Consider the following 17,118-nt stretch of genomic DNA (forward strand, 5'->3'; position numbering starts at 1 on the left):
GTGAAAGAGATAACACTGGTTTCCTCCGGGAAAGAGGATTGGGTTGACAGGGGAAAGAGGTGGGAGGAGGGCTTGCCACTGCATATTCCATTTTGCACAATTTAATTTTGAACCTTGAGAAGGTGTTGCTCGCTTAAAATATTATACTAAAATCATTTAAAAGGTAAAAAACTAAATCTTTTACAACCATGGAATACTATGAGAAAGACATTTACTGAATTCTGGTCTTGGACATGGGGGCTGCATGACGGTTTTTTGATGGACGGGGGCTTTCCAGCACAAAGGATCATTAGTAAGGCTGGTCCTGCTGGATGTTGGTTGGAGCACAAGGACCACTCCCTTAGGAGTGATGTACATACAGCAGTCAAAGACACTGGATCTGCTGAGACAATCCTAATTTCAAATACTCAGTTCCATGTGGCCATAAATACCCAAGTGTTTATCAGACTAACAGTTCTGAATTTTGTTCAGAAAGTCTAGTCTCTGCTGAAGTAAGTCAAGAGCCAGGTAGGAAGCAGAGTGTGTTGAGGGACACAAAACTAGGTTGATGGAAAAAGAAGTGAAAGGAAGGGACCGTCAAGTCCAACCTCGGTGCCGTGAATCAAAAAAACAGTCTATAAACTGCGTAAAGAGGCACACGCCAATTGTGTTGCCACTGTGTGAGGTGGAAGGAACTTCCGGTTCTTGCCTACCTGCCAGAGTCCTCGTGGAATGTCTCCCCACCCCCACCCTACCCAGACCCACGTGCCCTCTGCCCCTCCCCCACTGCAGAATGTTTCAGCCACATTCTACTGTTATGACTCAAACGTGCCCCTCCTTCAGTTGGATCCTGAGCGTCTGTTGAAGCAGGTCACTCTCTGGGTCCTGGTCTTGACTTTTCTCATTGAGGCTACCAGGCAGCAGTAGTCCGTGCCCAAGCCTGCAGGATGGCTTCAGAAGGAGGTAAGCCTATAGGCTGGGGGTGTGTTCTCAGAGACCCTGCCATCCCTCACATCCTTCGGGTTCACACGTGACACTTCACGGTGGGCACACAGTTGGACTGAAGTAGAGGGAGAAGAGAGCCCTGGACACACGAGGACATTTCACCTGGGGAGACTGGGGAGCCTGAAGAAACCTGAGACTGCACTGGGGAGGAGGGGTCATTGGAGGCGGATCAAGAGGAATTGCCCTGGCTATGGAGAAAGGATGGCAGCAGGCAGGTTGATTCTTTCTAGAAGGGAGACAAGCCACTTTGAAACGTGTGTGTAAGGATGTGTGTGATGTCCTGGTGGTGACACAGGGAGGGTCATGAGGAAAGCCTAGACCTGTCTTGTGTTCCTGAGGCACCTGAAGCTTGCCTCACCATATCTTTCTAAGGGATTTGAACAGGAGCATACTGTATCTAAGGGGGCCGTGGGGAGAGATGGTCTTGGTGAGAAAACTATTCAGTGGGGCTGTGTGTGGCCACACCTCCAGTGAAGTGTCCTCTCCGAGAGCTAGGCAGGAGGTTACTCTAACTGCCGCAGCCCACACCTCGTCCACTCCTCCCAGCCCAGAGCTCACTTCTCAGTTCAGGCAACTGTTGCTTTGGCTTCAACAGGGGATGGGCAACCGTGTAACTTCAGCCAAGAGAGGGCTCAGGTTCCTGAGTTGCTCTGAATTGTTCTTCCTTTTGTGGAATCGCAGTACTTCAGACCTACTTCATCTCGTCCAGTATCTCATGGTGGACCCTCAGGCTGCCTTGAGAGGAAGAGTTTGTTCATATTTCCCGTCACTCCTTCATGGACAGGGGACAGATGTGGAGTGGGGTTGTTTCGGGTGGAATGTCTGTGAAGGCTGCTTCCTCTTTTAAAGGGGGAAGGAGTGTAGCCCAGGGGCAGGAAGACGATCTTCTGTGTTATTATTAAACGTCCTATGACACCTGTTCTGGTTAATTAGGTGCACCGTGGTGTGTACCTTGTTCTCCTGAACAGGGATGTGATCCAGACAACTTGATCGCCATGGCAACTGGCTTCTGCCTGCTTCTCAGATTGTCTTTCCGTTATTGGGAGCTGGAGGGGGAAGGACCACAGGCGGTCTGTAGTCCCATGACCAATGTAACATGACAATTCCCTGGCCCTTGTTTAATCCTCTGCAGCCATCACTGGCTGTGAAATGACAGAATCTAAGGGACACGCGCCTACTTCTCACACACCACTCCCCCCACCCCCGCCACCTAGGAACAGAACTCCTGAGTGATGACAGTGACTCTGGGCACTGGGGAGGGGGTGGCAGGACCTGGCCCATGTTACGTGTCTGCTGTGGGTTGTTCTGAGATGCAGGTGCATTCTGGGTCAGTGTTATGGGTTTGTATCAGGATTCCATTAGAGAGATATTTTCCAGCATTTTGTTTTGTTTTGTGAGGCTAGGAAAGAAAGAGGGGATTTCTACTGAGCATCAGGAAAAGGAGGACTGAGGAGGAGGTGGGGCCCTAATATTTGACACAATACCTGTCCACAAAGGGCCTTTGGGTGCCTAGAACTTACCTTGGAGAAGGTCCCTACCTGCTAGTACGCCGGCTGAGGGGCATTTCTCACAGAGCAGATGTCCACACAGTTCCAGATCTTGGGAGACAGCCTGTGAGGCTTAGGTGCCAGGGGGTGCCTTAGGGAGGCTCTCCAAGTCACTGCTTGCTGAGGCGATTTCTTCTCGGCAGACAGGGTTCAGGGACCTTGGTGGATGGGCACGGGGTCACCAGTGGAATAATTCTCAACTGGAGGTCAGGGCATGAAAATCACTTGAAGACATTTGCACGCTGCACAGTTTCCCTTGTCCAAGTGTCCCTGACCTGTGGAGATGTACACTCTGATGCCACAGAAAGCCTCAGTCCCACTTGCCCATTCTCCTCCTCCATTCACTCCTTTCCTTTGCCTCCACAGCATGTCCAGTGCTGGGAACGGATGTGACCGTGAACCCCGGTGCCTCCTTGTCTACTTTCACGGCAGTGCCCTTCCCTCCACCCACTCCTGGTGCCCAGCACCGGCCACCCTGGCAGCAGCACCTGCCACGTCCCCTCACCCCAGCATTCCCTCCTGGCAGCAGCCTGCTGCTGCCAGCTTTCCCCAGGACGCCTTTGGTGGCTAATGGTGGCCGTGACCCCAGTGCCCCTGGGGCTTGCAACCTCACTGTCCAAGTCAGGTCACAAGGGAGGACAGTGGAGGCCCCCCAGACTCAGACCTTTGTCGTTACTCAGGCCCCCCTCAACTGGAGCGCTCCAGGGGCCCTCAGCAGGAGTGCTGCATGTCCTGCACCCGAATTCATAGCAACCCCTGTGATGGGGACCGTTGTGACTGCTCCAGCTGTTGGAGTTAGTCAGGCTGGCAAGGGAGGCTGGACCCCAGGCTTTCCTCCTCAAGCTCCACCACCAGCTGCCCAGCTGGCCCCTATCATTCGCCCAGTGAACGCTGGGCCATGGCCACATGGCACTTCCAGGGAGGGCCGCCTGGCCACCAACCAGTCCAACGCCTCGCAGGATGGCTCCTCTAACCCCCAGAGAGAGTACAGTAACTTCCGACGTTGGCAACACCTCAAGCCCCTGGCCCGGAGACACTTTCACCTGAGTCCTGATGCAGAAGCTTTTTCCTGCTTTCTCATGTGAGTGCACGCTCAGGGGGTCCTGAGCTTATGGGAGCTTTTAGATAAAGAGGAACTGGGGATGGACTCGCACGTTAGCTTTCTAGGGATACTGGAAGGAAGGTGTGAGGGCGATGTCCGTGCTATGAGAGGGCACACTGTCGGTCACATGGGTGGGCCTGCCAGTCCGTGACATCAGGACTGAAATGTGCCCTATCTCAACTGGCCCCACCACCCTGTGAGTCTGGCCAGCTTGCTCTTCCATGATTCTCATGGTAATATGGACTGAAGACTTGCAGTCAGAGAGGGTCGTGGTGTAAGGTGAGGAGCCAAGGAGTGGATGCCGCACTCTCCTGTGGTGCCGTGTCCTTCATACAGGACTTGAGCGTACATGGCCAGGGGAGGTCACTTCAGAGGAGGGGGAGGAGCGCGGGGCCCAGGAGAGCGCTTTATGCATGCCTCCACTTCGTTGTGGAGAATTCCACGAGGAACAGGGTGATGGTAGAGCTCTCCTAAGGGCGTGGGCTCTCTCCCACTAGACTTGTGAGCCTGGCAGGCATTTCCATCCTAAACCTCCGGTCCCTCGTAAAAAGGGGACACTTACACTTCACTCAGAGGACTGTGCAGAAGACGCCTTGGGCTAATCTATGAAGTGTTAGCAGATTGCTTGGTACATGCCATGCCTCATTGATGATGGTGATTTTTATTATGAAAATGCAGCCTTAAGGAGGAAAAGAGCTCCCCAAGGCACAATGTCCCAGCTCTAGCCTGGGAGTGGATGGTCATCCTTGAGTGAGTGTGAGGCGGTGACAGCAGTGGCCGGGAAGGCTTGTCTTTGCCCTCCCAGACGCCCGCCTCTCACCCTCCTGTTGCTCAGTCATTCTGGGTTGAGTGATGTGTGGTCCACATGGGCGGGTGGGGTCAGGCAGGTGGGGGCTGGGCTGGGCCCAGAGACTGACCCCGAGGGCTTACAGCCCAGTGCTTCGATCCGTGGCCCGCCTGAAGCCCACCATGCTGCTGGAGGAGGGACTGCGGAGGGCCGTGCAGGAATGGCGGCGCTTGAGCAACCTTGACCGGATGATCTACTACGAGAGGGCGGAAAAGTGAGTCAGCGTCCTGGGCCCAGGGACTGCGTGGAGGGTGAGGCGAGTGGGTGAGGGCAGGGTCTGGCCGTGGGGGTGCTCATCAGAGAGGACAGAGGAGAAGGGCTGTCACCCAGCACAGGGTCCCCGCAGCCCAGGGGCCCTACTGTTCCCCAGAAACCCCTCCCTCACCTTGAGAGTTTGAGACTTCTGTCCTTCCTCCACCAGGAGCTCTGCCCTCCTCTGATTTTGACCTACCCTTGCCTTGACATGAAGGTCTCAGGACGGGGCAGGGTGAAGCTGTGAGTCCAGTAGGGGTCCAACTCCGGCCATATGGACTGGGCCGGGGAAAGAGCTCCACCCGCCAGCCTGCTGCTTCCTTAGTGGTGGGTGGCTGGCGGCCACTAACATAGATTTGGGACCACCTCTCCTCATGAAAAGTGCCCTGAGTGGGTACCCTGGCATCCCTGAAGAGGCTGGGGTAGCCAGCTGTCGTCGGCCCAAGGGTCTCCGGCCCTTCCAGTGTTTGCTCCATGGTAATCCCCTTGGTTTAAGAAACAAAAGCAAACAAACGAGCGCCTCTCAGAGGAAGGGAAGGCCTCTCCTCTAAGCTCAGCATCCACATCGTCCAGCCTCTCCTGGGCCCTGTCTCCAGGTCTATGTTCCAGGAGTCTCAGTCCTAGCCCAGGGTCCTGGATTCGGGCAAGGACCCCTGTGGGGAACACATGCCTGTTCCAGCCTCTGGCTGTCAGCCCTTCATGTGGTTCTGGATGGGGACGGGGGCATGAGGAGGGTGCCCCCTGGGTCAGCCATGTGTCCCGTTGACCTGGTTCAATTCAGCGACCTGGGTCTATGCTGTTGAATGCCCTCCAGTGCTGGTGAGGCAGGAAGGGTCCCAGATGTTGTTATCACTTCCAGGAGCAGCTCTCTGCTGTGGACAGCACCTCACAGGGCCTTGACGGCCCCAAGGCACATCCTCTCCCAGTGCCTCATTCTTGGCTGCCTTTGTTGGGCTCCAGAACCCAGGCCTTTTTCTCAGGGTGGCCTGTGCCTCCGTCACCCCCCAGGTTCATGGAATTTGCGGCCAAGGGGGAGATGCACATTCAGCATTTGCAGTGGATGCAGTGCGTGCAGGACCTGCCTCCTCCAGCCCCACCGAAGCTGGATCCTCGGGGGCCCCCAGCCCCGAAAGTGGGCCTTCAGCCAGGCACCCAGCTTCCCACTGGAGCTGAAGGCACAGGTAACAGGGCCTACGGTTGGCCACCGTCCCCATGTGGATCCTTTTCTTTCAAGACAGGGGCATTGGTCTTTCAACCAAAACAGCCACCGAGGCGGGGTGGGGGGGGTGGGGTCTCAGCTGCCCCTTGTCACTACGGGGTATTGACTTGGTCAGTTTTGTAACTCCTCTCACACCTCCCTGTCAAAGGACCCCACACGAAGTCTGCCTAAGAAGTGGGCTTGATGGGGAGACCCCTAGAAAATTGGAGGTTCCCCACTTCCTTACTTGTGACTCTCTTAGATGACCCCCTAACCTCCCCTCTCCAACTGTGCATGAGGCTTCAGATGGTCCTGGCCCCTCCCACACCCACATCAATGTCCCCCAAACAATGCCCTCACCAACGTGCGCTCGGTGGTCAGGAGGTGGACCGGGAGTCCCTCACCTTCCTTCCCTTCCTCCTGCTCTGCCTCAGCCTGTGCTCCCAGGATGTGCGGCCCCAGGGCCCAGCCCTCGCACCCGAAACCACACAGATCCCAGCGGAACCCGGAGCCCAAGGCGCCCAAGGAGATTCCCCCTGAGGCTGTGAGGGAGGATGTGGACAGGATGGAGGCGCTGGTGGGGCCCGTCCACTCAGCCCTAGGCAAGTCACATGCAGAATGTGGAAAGGACGGAAATGAGCTGAAGCAGGAAGAGGACGACACCTACTTGGACCCGTGTTTCTTGAGCTACACTGACGAGCTGCGTTCCCGGGAACACTCTGTCACCAAGGTAGGCTGGGCCTGGAGCCTGGGGTCTACAAGATGCCAGGGCATGGAACTCTCAGTACCCAGGATCTGGGTTCTGCTCAGGCCGATGGGACTTAAGCTCAGCTCCTTGTTCCTGAGCCTGGTGTTAGGAGAGGTTTACGTAGATGTATGTGTGTATATGTTTGTGTCTGTGTGTATGCCTTTGTGTGTCTGTGTATGTGCATCTGTATATGTGCTCTTTTGTGTGTGACTGTGTATGTGCATGTGTGTGTGTGTGTGTGTGTGCTGACCATCTCCACCTTGTGGAGGAGAGTGGGGGTGGGTCTCTGCTTTTCTCTTTCCCTCCTGGTCTTCTTGTGTCACAGGCCACTCCTGGCCAAGGATGCTCACAGCCTCTTCTTTCTGTCCGAGGTGGAGGCAGTCATTCACCCTCGATTCCCGGCAGAATTGTTTTCCCCGGACCCACAGCTGGATGTCTTGGCCCTTGCTGAGGAGCTGAAGCAGGAGGAAGGACTCACCCCTGAAGAAGTGAGCCAGGGGAGGGAGAGGGACACTTAGGGAGCCAGGGGACTCCAGGGGAGGGGGGACTCCAGGTGATCCAGGGGACAGGGGAAACCAGGTGGCCCAGGGGAGCCAGAGGAGGGAGGGATCGCAGGTAGAACAGGGGAGACAAGGGACACCCAGGAAGACCAGGGCACGGAGGGACCCCAGTGAGCAGGGGAGAGCTAGGGCCCCAGAACAGGAGGCCCACATGGCTCTGTCCGTCCCTTCCTTGCCTCGGAGGCCTGGCATGGGGAAGGGCCCTCTCTGGGGTGGGTGCGGCACAGGGTGATAAGAAGGAGAGGATGGGGAGCCGGGAGCGGAGGGAAGGACACACAGCTGGGAATAAGGTGCAGGAGGATGGCAGGAATGCCACCGTGTCTGTATTTGGAGTCTAGTCCTGGGGTCACCCGTCCCCTCCTCCCCCCCAGGGCCATTGTCCCACTGCCCAGTGCTCCTCCTCACACACGTGCGCGTGGAGCCGTCACTGTCCTCCTCCCTCCAACCAGCTGGTGCAGAAACGACTCGTGGCCTTGAAAGAGGACGAGGGTGGGCCGGCAGCCCCGAGCCACAGTGCACCCGGAATGGGCTCAAGTCCATCTGAGTCCCACGCCGGCCAAGGTGCCCAGAGGCACGACCAAGACCGCCATCGAGGGGTCAGTGATGAAGCCTGCCCACCAGAGATTGATGTTGAGGCTCTTCATAGGCCCATCCGAAAAGACACTGGCCCGTTCGTGCTCAGAGTCTTTGTTCCCTCTCGAGGACGTCAGGCTGGCAAGGGAGGCTGGACCCCAGGCTTTCCTCCTCAAGCGCCACCACCAGCTGCCCAGCTGGCCCCTATCATTCGCCCAGTGAACTCTGGGCCATGGCCACATGGCACTTCCAGGGAGGGCCGCCTGGCCACCAACCAGTCCAACGCCTCGCAGGATGGCTCCTCTAACCCCCAGAGAGAGTACAGTAACTTCCGACGTTGGCAGCACATCAAGCCCCTGGCCCGGAGACACTTTCACCTGAGTCCTGATGCAGAAGCTTTTTCCTGCTTTCTCATGTGAGTGAACGCTCAGGGGGTCCTGAGCTTATGGGAGCTTTTAGATAAAGAGGAACTGGGGATGGACTCGCACGTTAGCTTTCTAGGGATACTGGAAGGAAGGTGTAAGGGCGATGTCCATGCTATGAGAGGGCACATTGTCGGTCACATGGGTGGGCCTGCCAGTCCGTGACATCAGGACTGAAATGTGCCCTATCTCAACTGGCCCCACCACCCTGTGAGTCTGGCCAGCTTGCTCTTCCATGATTCTCATGGTAATATGGACTGAAGACTTGCAGTCAGAGAGGGTCGTGGTGTAAGGTGAGGAGCCAAGGAGTGGATGCCGCACTCTCCTGTGGTGCCGTGTCCTTCATACAGGACTTGAGCGTACATGGCCAGGGGAGGTCACTTCAGAGGAGGGGGAGGAGCGCGGGGCCCAGGAGGGCGCTTTATGCATGCCTCCACTTCGTTGTGGAGAATTCCACGAGGAACAGGGTGATGGTAGAGCTCTCCTAAGGGCGTGGGCTCTCTCCCACTAGACTTGTGAGCCTGGCAGGCATTTCCATCCTAAACCTCCGGTCCCTCGTAAAAAGGGGACACTTACACTTCACTCAGAGGACTGTGCAGAAGACGCCTTGGGCTAATCTATGAAGTGTTAGCAGATTGCTTGGCACATGACACGCCTCATTGATGATAGTGATTTTTATTATGAAAATGCAGCCTTAAGGAGGAAAAGAGCTCCCCAAGGCACAATGTCCCAGCTCTAGCCTGGGAGAGGATGGTCATCCTTGAGTGAGTGTGAGGCGGTGACAGCAGTGGCCGGGAAGGCTTGTCTTTGCCCTCCCAGACGCCCGCCTCTCACCCTCCTGTTGCTCAGTCATTCTGGGTTGAGTGATGTGTGGTCCACATGGGCGGGTGGGGTCAGGCAGGTGGGGGCTGGGCTGGGCCCCGAGACTGACCCCGAGGGCTTACAGCCCAGTGCTTCGATTCGTGGCCCGCCTGAATCCCAACATGCCGCTGGAGGAGGGACTGCGGAGGGCCGTGCAGGAATGGCGGCGCCTGAGCAACCTTGACCGGATGATCTACTACGAGAGGGCGGAAAAGTGAGTCAGCGTCCTGGGCCCAGGGACTGCGTGGAGGGTGAGGCGAGTGGGTGAGGGCAGGGTCTGGCCGTGGGGGTGCTCATCAGAGAGGACAGAGGAGAAGGGCTGTCACCCAGCACAGGGTCCCCGCAGCCCAGGGGCCCTACTGTTCCCCAGAAACCCCTCCCTCACCTTGAGAGTTTGAGACTTCTGTCCTTCCTCCACCAGGAGCTCTGCCCTCCTCTGATTTTGACCTACCCTTGCCTTGACATGAAGGTCTCAGGACGGGGCAGGGTGAAGCTGTGAGTCCAGTAGGGGTCCAACTCCGGCCATATGGACTGGGCCGGGGAAAGAGCTCCACCCGCCAGCCTGCTGCTTCCTTAGTGGTGGGTGGCTGGCGGCCACTAACATAGATTTGGGACCACCTCTCCTCATGAAAAGTGCCCTGAGTGGGTACCCTGGCATCCCTGAAGAGGCTGGGGTAGCCAGCTGTCGTCGGCCCAAGGGTCTCCGGCCCTTCCAGTGTTTGCTCCATGGTAATCCCCTTGGTTTAAGAAACAAAAGCAAACAAACGAGCGCCTCTCAGAGGAAGGGAAGGCCTCTCCTCTAAGCTCAGCATCCACATCGTCCAGCCTCTCCTGGGCCCTGTTTCCAGGTCTATGTTCCAGGAGTCTCAGTCCTAGCCCAGGGTCCTGGATTCGGGCAAGGACCCCTGTGGGGAACACATGCCTGTTCCAGCCTCTGGCTGTCAGCCCTTCATGTGGTTCTGGATGGGGACGGGGGCATGAGGAGGGTGCCCCCTGGGTCAGCCATGTGTCCCGTTGACCTGGTTCAATTCAGCGACCTGGGTCTATGCTGTTGAATGCCCTCCAGTGCTGGTGAGGCAGGAAGGGTCCCAGATCTTGTTATCACTTCCAGGAGCAGCTCTCTGCTGTGGACAGCACCTCACAGGGCCTTGATGGCCCCAAGGCACATCCTCTCCCAGTGCCTCATTCTTGGCTGCCTTTGTTGGGCTCCAGAACCCAGGCCTTTTTCTCAGGGTGGCCTGTGCCTCCGTCACCCCCCAGGTTCATGGAATTTGCGGCCGAGGAGGAGACGCACATTCAGCATTTGCAGTGGATGCAGTGCGCGCAGGACCTGCCTCCTCCAGCCCCACCGAAGCTGGATCCTCGGGGGCCCCCAGCCCCGAAAGTGGGCCTTCAGCCAGGCACCCAGCTTCCCACTGGAGCTGAAGGCACAGGTAACAGGGCCTACGGTTGGCCACCGTCCCCATGTGGATCCTTTTCTTTCAAGACAGGGGCATTGGTCTTTCAACCAAAACAGCCACCGAGGCGGGGGGTGGGGGGGTGGGGTCTCAGCTGCCCTTTGTCACTACGGGGTATTGACTTGGTCAGTTTTATAACTCTTCTCACACCTCCCTGTCAAAGGACCCCACACTAAGTCTGCCTAAGAAGTGGGCTTGATGGGGAGACCCCTAGAAAATTGGAGGTTCCCCACTCCCTTACTTGTGACTCTCTTAGATGACCCCCTAACCTCCCCTCTCCAACTGTGCATGAGGCTTCAGATGGTCCTGACCCCTCCCACACCCACATCAACGTCCCCCAAACAATGCCCTCACCAACGTGCGCTCGGTGGTCAGGAGGTGGACCGGGAGTCCCTCACCTTCCTTCCCTTCCTCCTGCTCTGCCTCAGCCTGTGCTCCCAGGATGTGCGGCCACAGGGCCCAGCCCTCGCACCCGAAGCCACACAGATCCCAGCGGAACCCGGAGCCCAAGGCGCCCAAGGAGATTCCCCCTGAGGCTGTGAGGGAGGATGTGGACAGGATGGAGGCGCTGGTGGGGCCCGTCCACTCAGCCCCAGGCAAGTCACATGCAGAATGTGGAAAGGACGGAAATGAGCTGAAGCAGGAAGAGGACGACACCTACTTGGACCCGTGTCTCTTGAGCTACACTGACGAGCTGCGTTCCCGGGAACACTCTGTCACCAAGGTAGGCTGGGCCTGGAGCCTGGGGTCTACAAGATGCCAGGGCATGGAACTCTCAGCACCCAAGATCTGGGTTCTGCTCAGGCCGATGGGACTTAAGCTCAGCTCCTTGTTCCTGAGCCTGGTGTTAGGGGAGGTTTACGTAGATGTATGTGTGTATATGTTTGTGTCTGTGTGTATGCCTTTGTGTGTCTGTGTATGTGCATCTGTATATGTGCTCTTTTGTGTGTGACTGTGTATGTGCATGTGTGTGTGTGTGTGTGTGTGTGTGTGCTGACCATCTCCACCTTGTGGAGGAGAGTGGGGGTGGGTCTCTGCTTTTCACTTTCCCTCCTGGTCTTCTTGTGTCACAGGCCACTCCTGGCCAAGGATGCTCACAGCCTCTTCTTTCTGTCCGAGGTGGAGGCAGTCATTCACCCTCGATTCCCGGCAGAATTGTTTTCCCCGGACCCACAGCTGGATGTCTTGGCCCTTGCTGAGGAGCTGAAGCAGGAGGAAGGACTCACCCCTGAAGAAGTGAGCCAGGGGAGGGAGAGGGACACTTAGGGAGCCAGGGGACTCCAGGGGAGGGGGGACTCCAGGTGATCCAGGGGACAGGGGAAACCAGGTGGCCCAGGGGAGCCAGAGGAGGGAGGGATCGCAGGTAGAACAGGGGAGACAAGGGACACCCAGGAAGACCAGGGCACGGAGGGACCCCAGTGAGCAGGGGAGAGCTAGGGCCCCAGAACAGGAGGCCCACATGGCTCTGTCCGTCCCTTCCCTGCCTCGGAGGCCTGGCATGGGGAAGGGCCCTCTCTGGGGTGGGTGCGGCACAGGGTGATAAGAAGGAGAGGATGGGGAGCCGGGAGCGGAGGGAAGGACACACAGCTGGGAATAAGGTGCAGGAGGATGGCAGGCATGCCACCGTGTCTGTATTTGGAGTCTAGTCCTGGGGTCACCCGTCCCCTCCTCCCCCCCAGGGCCATTGTCCCACTGCCCAGTGCTCCTCCTCTCACACGTGCGCGTGGAGCCGTCACTGTCCTCCTCCCTCCTACCAGCTGGTGCAGAAACGACTCGTGGCCTTGAAAGAGGACAAGGGTGGGCCGGCAGCCCCGAGCCACAGTGCACCCGGAATGGGCTCAAGTCCATCTGAGTCCCACGCCGGCCAAGGTGCCCAGAGGCACGACCAAGACCGCCATCGAGGGGTCAGTGATGAAGCCTGCCCACCAGAGATTGATGTTGAGGCTCTTCATAGGCCCATCCGAACAGACACTGGCCCGTTCGGGCCCAAAGTCTTTGTTCCCTGTCGAGGACGTCAGGAGGTCTCTCCATTCCAGGCCGGACGGCCCTCTCCTCCCCAGGGTCAAAGGCGCACTGGTCCTCTACTGGGACCCAGGGATGCGTCTGTTCTCAGAGAGGCGTCTCCTGTTCCGGAGGCCCGAGGGCCCAGGGACGCGTCCAGTGAGAACGAGGAGGCGCTCACCAGCCTGGCCTTCCTCTTTGCCTCTCCGCAGAGCCTGCCGCCTTGCGGGCTGTCCCAGAGTCCTGCCCCTGCCTCAGGCCTGGCCTCCCCTGGAGGTTGGGGGGCCCAGAGTGCTCCCCAGGCCCCCTCCCCTCAGAGAAGAGGCCCCAGCCCAGCTCCACCAGCCGCTCCCAAGTCGAGGAAGCGGGCTCTGTGTGGGCGCCCAGCCGCTGCTGAGAAGCTGCCCATCCCCGGGGCTGGCCACGGGGTCTCTGCGAGGCCAGCCTTGGCTCTGGGGCTGGCTCGCCCCTCACAGCCGAGAAAGAGAAAGCGTGACACTTTTGTCACAGGGAAGAGGAGGAAGAAGAGGAAGCACTGCAGCCAGTAGGGAACAGCCGGGCCGGCCCTCCAGGGCGAGGCCCCCAGGGCGGCCCCCAGGGGAGCCTAGGGGCTCCTCCTCACCCCAGTGCTGATCCTGGAGGATGTGGGAGGACGGGAGGGAGGGCAGGACCAGCAGGGCGGGGAGGGGAAGTGCGATTGTGGGGGGTTAGGGAGGTGGGGGAGGTGGGTGTGGGCAGGACCTTTGGAGTGATGTATGAAAATTGTGAATAAAGATAGTTTTGGTGGGAAATGCTCTCAGGCCACTGTCATCTTCTTCGTGTGGAGCTGCTCCGCAGAGAGCGATCCTGAGAGGAAGGAAGGGTGAGGGAGGTCACAGGAGCTATGGATCTACAGGTGGCCAAACCTTTCCTCCACATAGACAAGGACTCCTCAGGCTGCCCCTGGGAACGCATAGCTCTCACTTTCCCCAGGGACCCCCTCATCATCCCCTTCTCTAAAGCCTGCTTGGCTAGGGGCCTTCTGGGGCATCTGTAGCATCTTCTGCATCCCTGAACCGTCTGGGGAGGGAGAGCTGCTTTTGTGCCTCTCAGCCCTCTGGACACTAACCAGTTTCTAGGACGGAGCCTGGAGACGGCCCTTGTCTTTATGGAGCTGCTCTCTGCTTCCCCGAAGTGGCCAGGCGATGGCGCTGGGGTGACCCTCCGCTCATCCAGGGTTTCCTGTGTGGGTGGCCTGACCAGAGAGGAAAAGTCTTGGCCATGGGGACAGGACTGTCTGCCTCGTCATAGCGGGAGCGTTCTCTAGTCCCACTGGGATTATTGCAATGTGGAGAGTGGTTGAGGCAGCTACCTCTTAATCCCAGTGAGGATGCAATGAGGGGAATGGGCGCGGGGAAATTCATGGGGCACCCGTTACAGGTGTGTCTAAGGGAAACGACAGTTGGGCCCCTTTGTGGAACTTGTGGGATTTCTGTGCAGCAGCATCTCGTTCAACTGAGGGAGGAGGACCCATCTGGCTGTGGCTGTGGGGACTGGCCTTAGGGGCCTAGGGGTGTGCAAAGACACCCCAGAACTACTGTCCCTTCCCTTTCCACCCATGGCTGGACATGTGTGTGTATTGGTATCAACACTGATTTGTATTCCCATAGAAAACAGTTCCTCCTGACAAACTATGACCGTGTTTCACAAGAACAGCTTGCTCACAGGGGCAGCAGGGGTGGGGGAGAGGTGTCTGTGGCCCCAGATCTGGGTGGGAGCTGGGATCCATGCTGAGGAGTGTGGAGGCCTCAGTCACCGTCCTGCGGTTGCCGGCAGAGACTTTGAATCATCACAGCAGGGGAAATGACCCGCTCATAAGGGTGAGACGAGCAAACAATGAGGGGCAGGGAGCAGACCCCTGCTGTCTCCCTGAACTGCCCCCCCTCGCAGCCTGCTTAGCCCCCGTCATGGCCTGTGCTGGCCCACCTCTGAAGCCCCTTCCTCCTAATGCACTCAGATGCTCTGATCCTTTGTGGACCCGCCCTGGGCCTCACCCCCCTTCCCTGCTGGCCAAAGCCTCTTCTCCCGGTTCTGAGTTCTGACTCCTTCCCCAGGACCCAGGCGGGGGTTGGGACAGCAGAGACTCCCTAATTCTCCCTCCTCCTCCCTGAGATCTTGACAATCACCTTTGTATGTTTCTATGATTTTAACTACTGTAGATACGTCATGTGAGTGGCTATGATATGTCCTTTGATGAGTGGCTTATTTCACTTAGCATAATGTCTTAGAGGTTTATCCATGTTGTAGCATGAGACATGGTTTCCTTTTATTTCAAGGAAGGAAATATTTCCTTGTGTTTTTAGACCCCCATTATCCCTTCATCTGCTGATGGACATTTGGGTTTCTTCACGTCTTGGGTATTTTGGATAATGCTACGACGAATGTGGGTGTGCAAATATCTCTTTGAGATCCTGCTTTGAATTCTTTTGGATACATACCCAGAAGTGGGACTGCTGGATCACATGGTAGTTATATTTTTAATTTTTTGAGGAAACTTCATATTGTTTTCCGTAAGGGTTGTCCCATTTTACACCTCTCACCAACAATGAGAAAGATAGCCACCATCAAGAAGTTGGTATATGTCCATCTTATAAAAACGTTTATGCTTTTAGCAGAGCTGTAGATAATCAAAATTATGTATAATAACAATATTTTTGGTTATATATGGTGTCATGTAAATCATATTGCCTTTGGCTTCTTCTTTCAACATTCTTACTTTAAGAAAAATGGATATATTAGATGTTCTTTAATTTTTTAATTATTTATAATTTTGCATTGTATGCATACATTAAAAATAATTTATCAGTTCCCTTGTTGGTGAACTTTCATAAATTATAATGTGACAGGGTAATCAGTTCCAGAGGAAAAGTTTTTCCTTTCAGAACTTTGAGTATTTATTCCATCGAATATGGCTTTTGTTACTGTTTTTTTCAAATTATGCCATCAATACACCCTTTCATGGTGGGTGATCAGTTTCCTTGCTAATTGTTTTTTGGAAGACTGTCTGTTGTCTTTTGTGTTCTCCAGTTTCTTGACGTGTGATTAGTTTCAGGTTAAAAAAATGTATCCTCCATGTGATCTATTTTGCTTCATTCACTGATAATACACATTCTTCATCTCATCTAGAACATAATATTATCTTTTTCATATGTTACTTCTACTCATTCTCTCCTGTCTCTACTTCTAGAACCCTGGATATATGTATATTAGACCATCTTATATATTCTCTGTGTCTTCATCAGCTTGGACGGCTATAACAAAATGCCATAGACCTGGTGGCTTGAAAAACAGACGGTAATTTCTTAACAGTTCTGAAGGTTGGAAGTCCAAGATCAAGGTGCCATATTCAGGTCCTGGTGAGAGCTCTCTTCCTACTTTTCAGATGGTTGTCTTCTTACCGCGTCCTCACGTGGCAGAGAGAAAGAGGGATCTCTCGTGTGTCTTTTCTTTTAAGGGCACTAAACCCATTATGAAAGCTCCATTCCCATGCCCTAATTACCTCCCAAAGGCCCTATCCCCAAATACATTGAAGGGTAGGGCTTCAACATAAGAATTGGTGGGGGGGGATATACGTCCATAGCATTCTGCCCCTGGTACCCAAAATTCGTGTCCTTATTGTATGCAAAATACATTCATTCTATCCCAACAGCCTCAAAAGCCTTAACTCATTCCAACATCAACTGCAAAATTTAAAGTCCAAAGTCTGATCTAAACACCATCTAAATCACATATGGGTGAAACTGGAGGTCCTATTCATCCTGAGGCAAAATTCCTCTGTAGCTGTAAATCTGTGACCCAAACAAGTTAAGTGTTTCCAAATACGATGCTGGGACTGGCATAGAATAGACAGCCCTACTCCAAAAGGCAGAAACAGGAAAGAAGGAAGGGGTGACAGTTTCCAAGCTAGTCCAAAGCCTAGCAAGGCCAATCCCATTAGATCTTAAGGAACGAGAATAACCCTCTTTAGTTTGATGCTTTGCCCTCCAGGCCCGCTGGGGTGGCAGCATCATCCCCACAGCTCGGTGGGGCAGCCCCACTCCTTCAGCTTGGTGGGGTGCCACCCACACTGCAGCTCTCTGTAGGGCCCCCACCTACACCATGACTCTCTGTGAGGGCGACAATCTCACACTTTGAAACTGAGGCCCCCTGGGCCTGTGGTGGGATTGACAGACCCGATGACCTCGGAATCACCTTTGGGGTCCTTCTTCCCTTTTCGTCAAGAGGAGTACACATTCACAGCCAAATGGCTCTAGTCTCCCATTCTGTAGAATCCAAGAATTCTGACAGCCTTCCTCATTCTGCCTGGCTTTCTCTGTCCCCTTTAGTTCAAACTGGCAGTGTCCCTTCTCTACTCCTGGCCTCTGCTGAGATGACTAATTAAATTAATATCACACCTATGATCTCTTCTTCAAAGGGTTGCTCAGCTGCACCCTTAGAGTTTCTTCAGAACAAGCTTTCTCACTTTCAAATATGGATAGGCTGAGAAGTTTCCAAATCTCTAAGTTCTGATTTCTTTTTGCTTAACAA

The 17,118-nt window shown here is 55.5% G+C and overlaps 1 protein-coding gene across 1 annotated transcript; it reads left to right on the forward strand.

Moving 5' to 3' along the window:
- The first annotated feature begins 926 nt into the window (after nucleotides 1-926).
- On the forward strand, nucleotides 927-15,626 carry LOC132367819 (NUT family member 2G-like). Its single transcript, XM_059926407.1, has 9 exons — nucleotides 927-942; nucleotides 2,898-3,612; nucleotides 4,566-4,694; nucleotides 5,741-5,880; nucleotides 7,923-7,943; nucleotides 10,980-11,275; nucleotides 11,671-11,787; nucleotides 12,309-12,828; nucleotides 15,619-15,626. Exons 1-9 carry the CDS (start codon nucleotides 927-929, stop codon nucleotides 15,624-15,626), a joined length of 1,962 nt encoding a protein of 653 aa, XP_059782390.1.
- Nucleotides 15,627-17,118: the final 1,492 nt, after the last annotated feature.

Source organism: Balaenoptera ricei, chromosome 6 (genome assembly GCF_028023285.1).
Source record: "Balaenoptera ricei isolate mBalRic1 chromosome 6, mBalRic1.hap2, whole genome shotgun sequence".
Classification (NCBI taxonomy): Eukaryota; Metazoa; Chordata; class Mammalia; order Artiodactyla; family Balaenopteridae; genus Balaenoptera; species Balaenoptera ricei.

Bases quoted from the DNA above. Each gene is read 5' to 3' on its own strand.
- LOC132367819 (XM_059926407.1), top strand. The intron at 5,881-7,922 runs GCACCCAGCTTC...TCGTGCTCAGAG, and splicing joins GAAAGTGGGCCTTCAGCCAG to TCTTTGTTCCCTCTCGAGGA. The intron at 7,944-10,979 runs GTCAGGCTGGCA...GCTCTGCCTCAG, and splicing joins CTTTGTTCCCTCTCGAGGAC to CCTGTGCTCCCAGGATGTGC.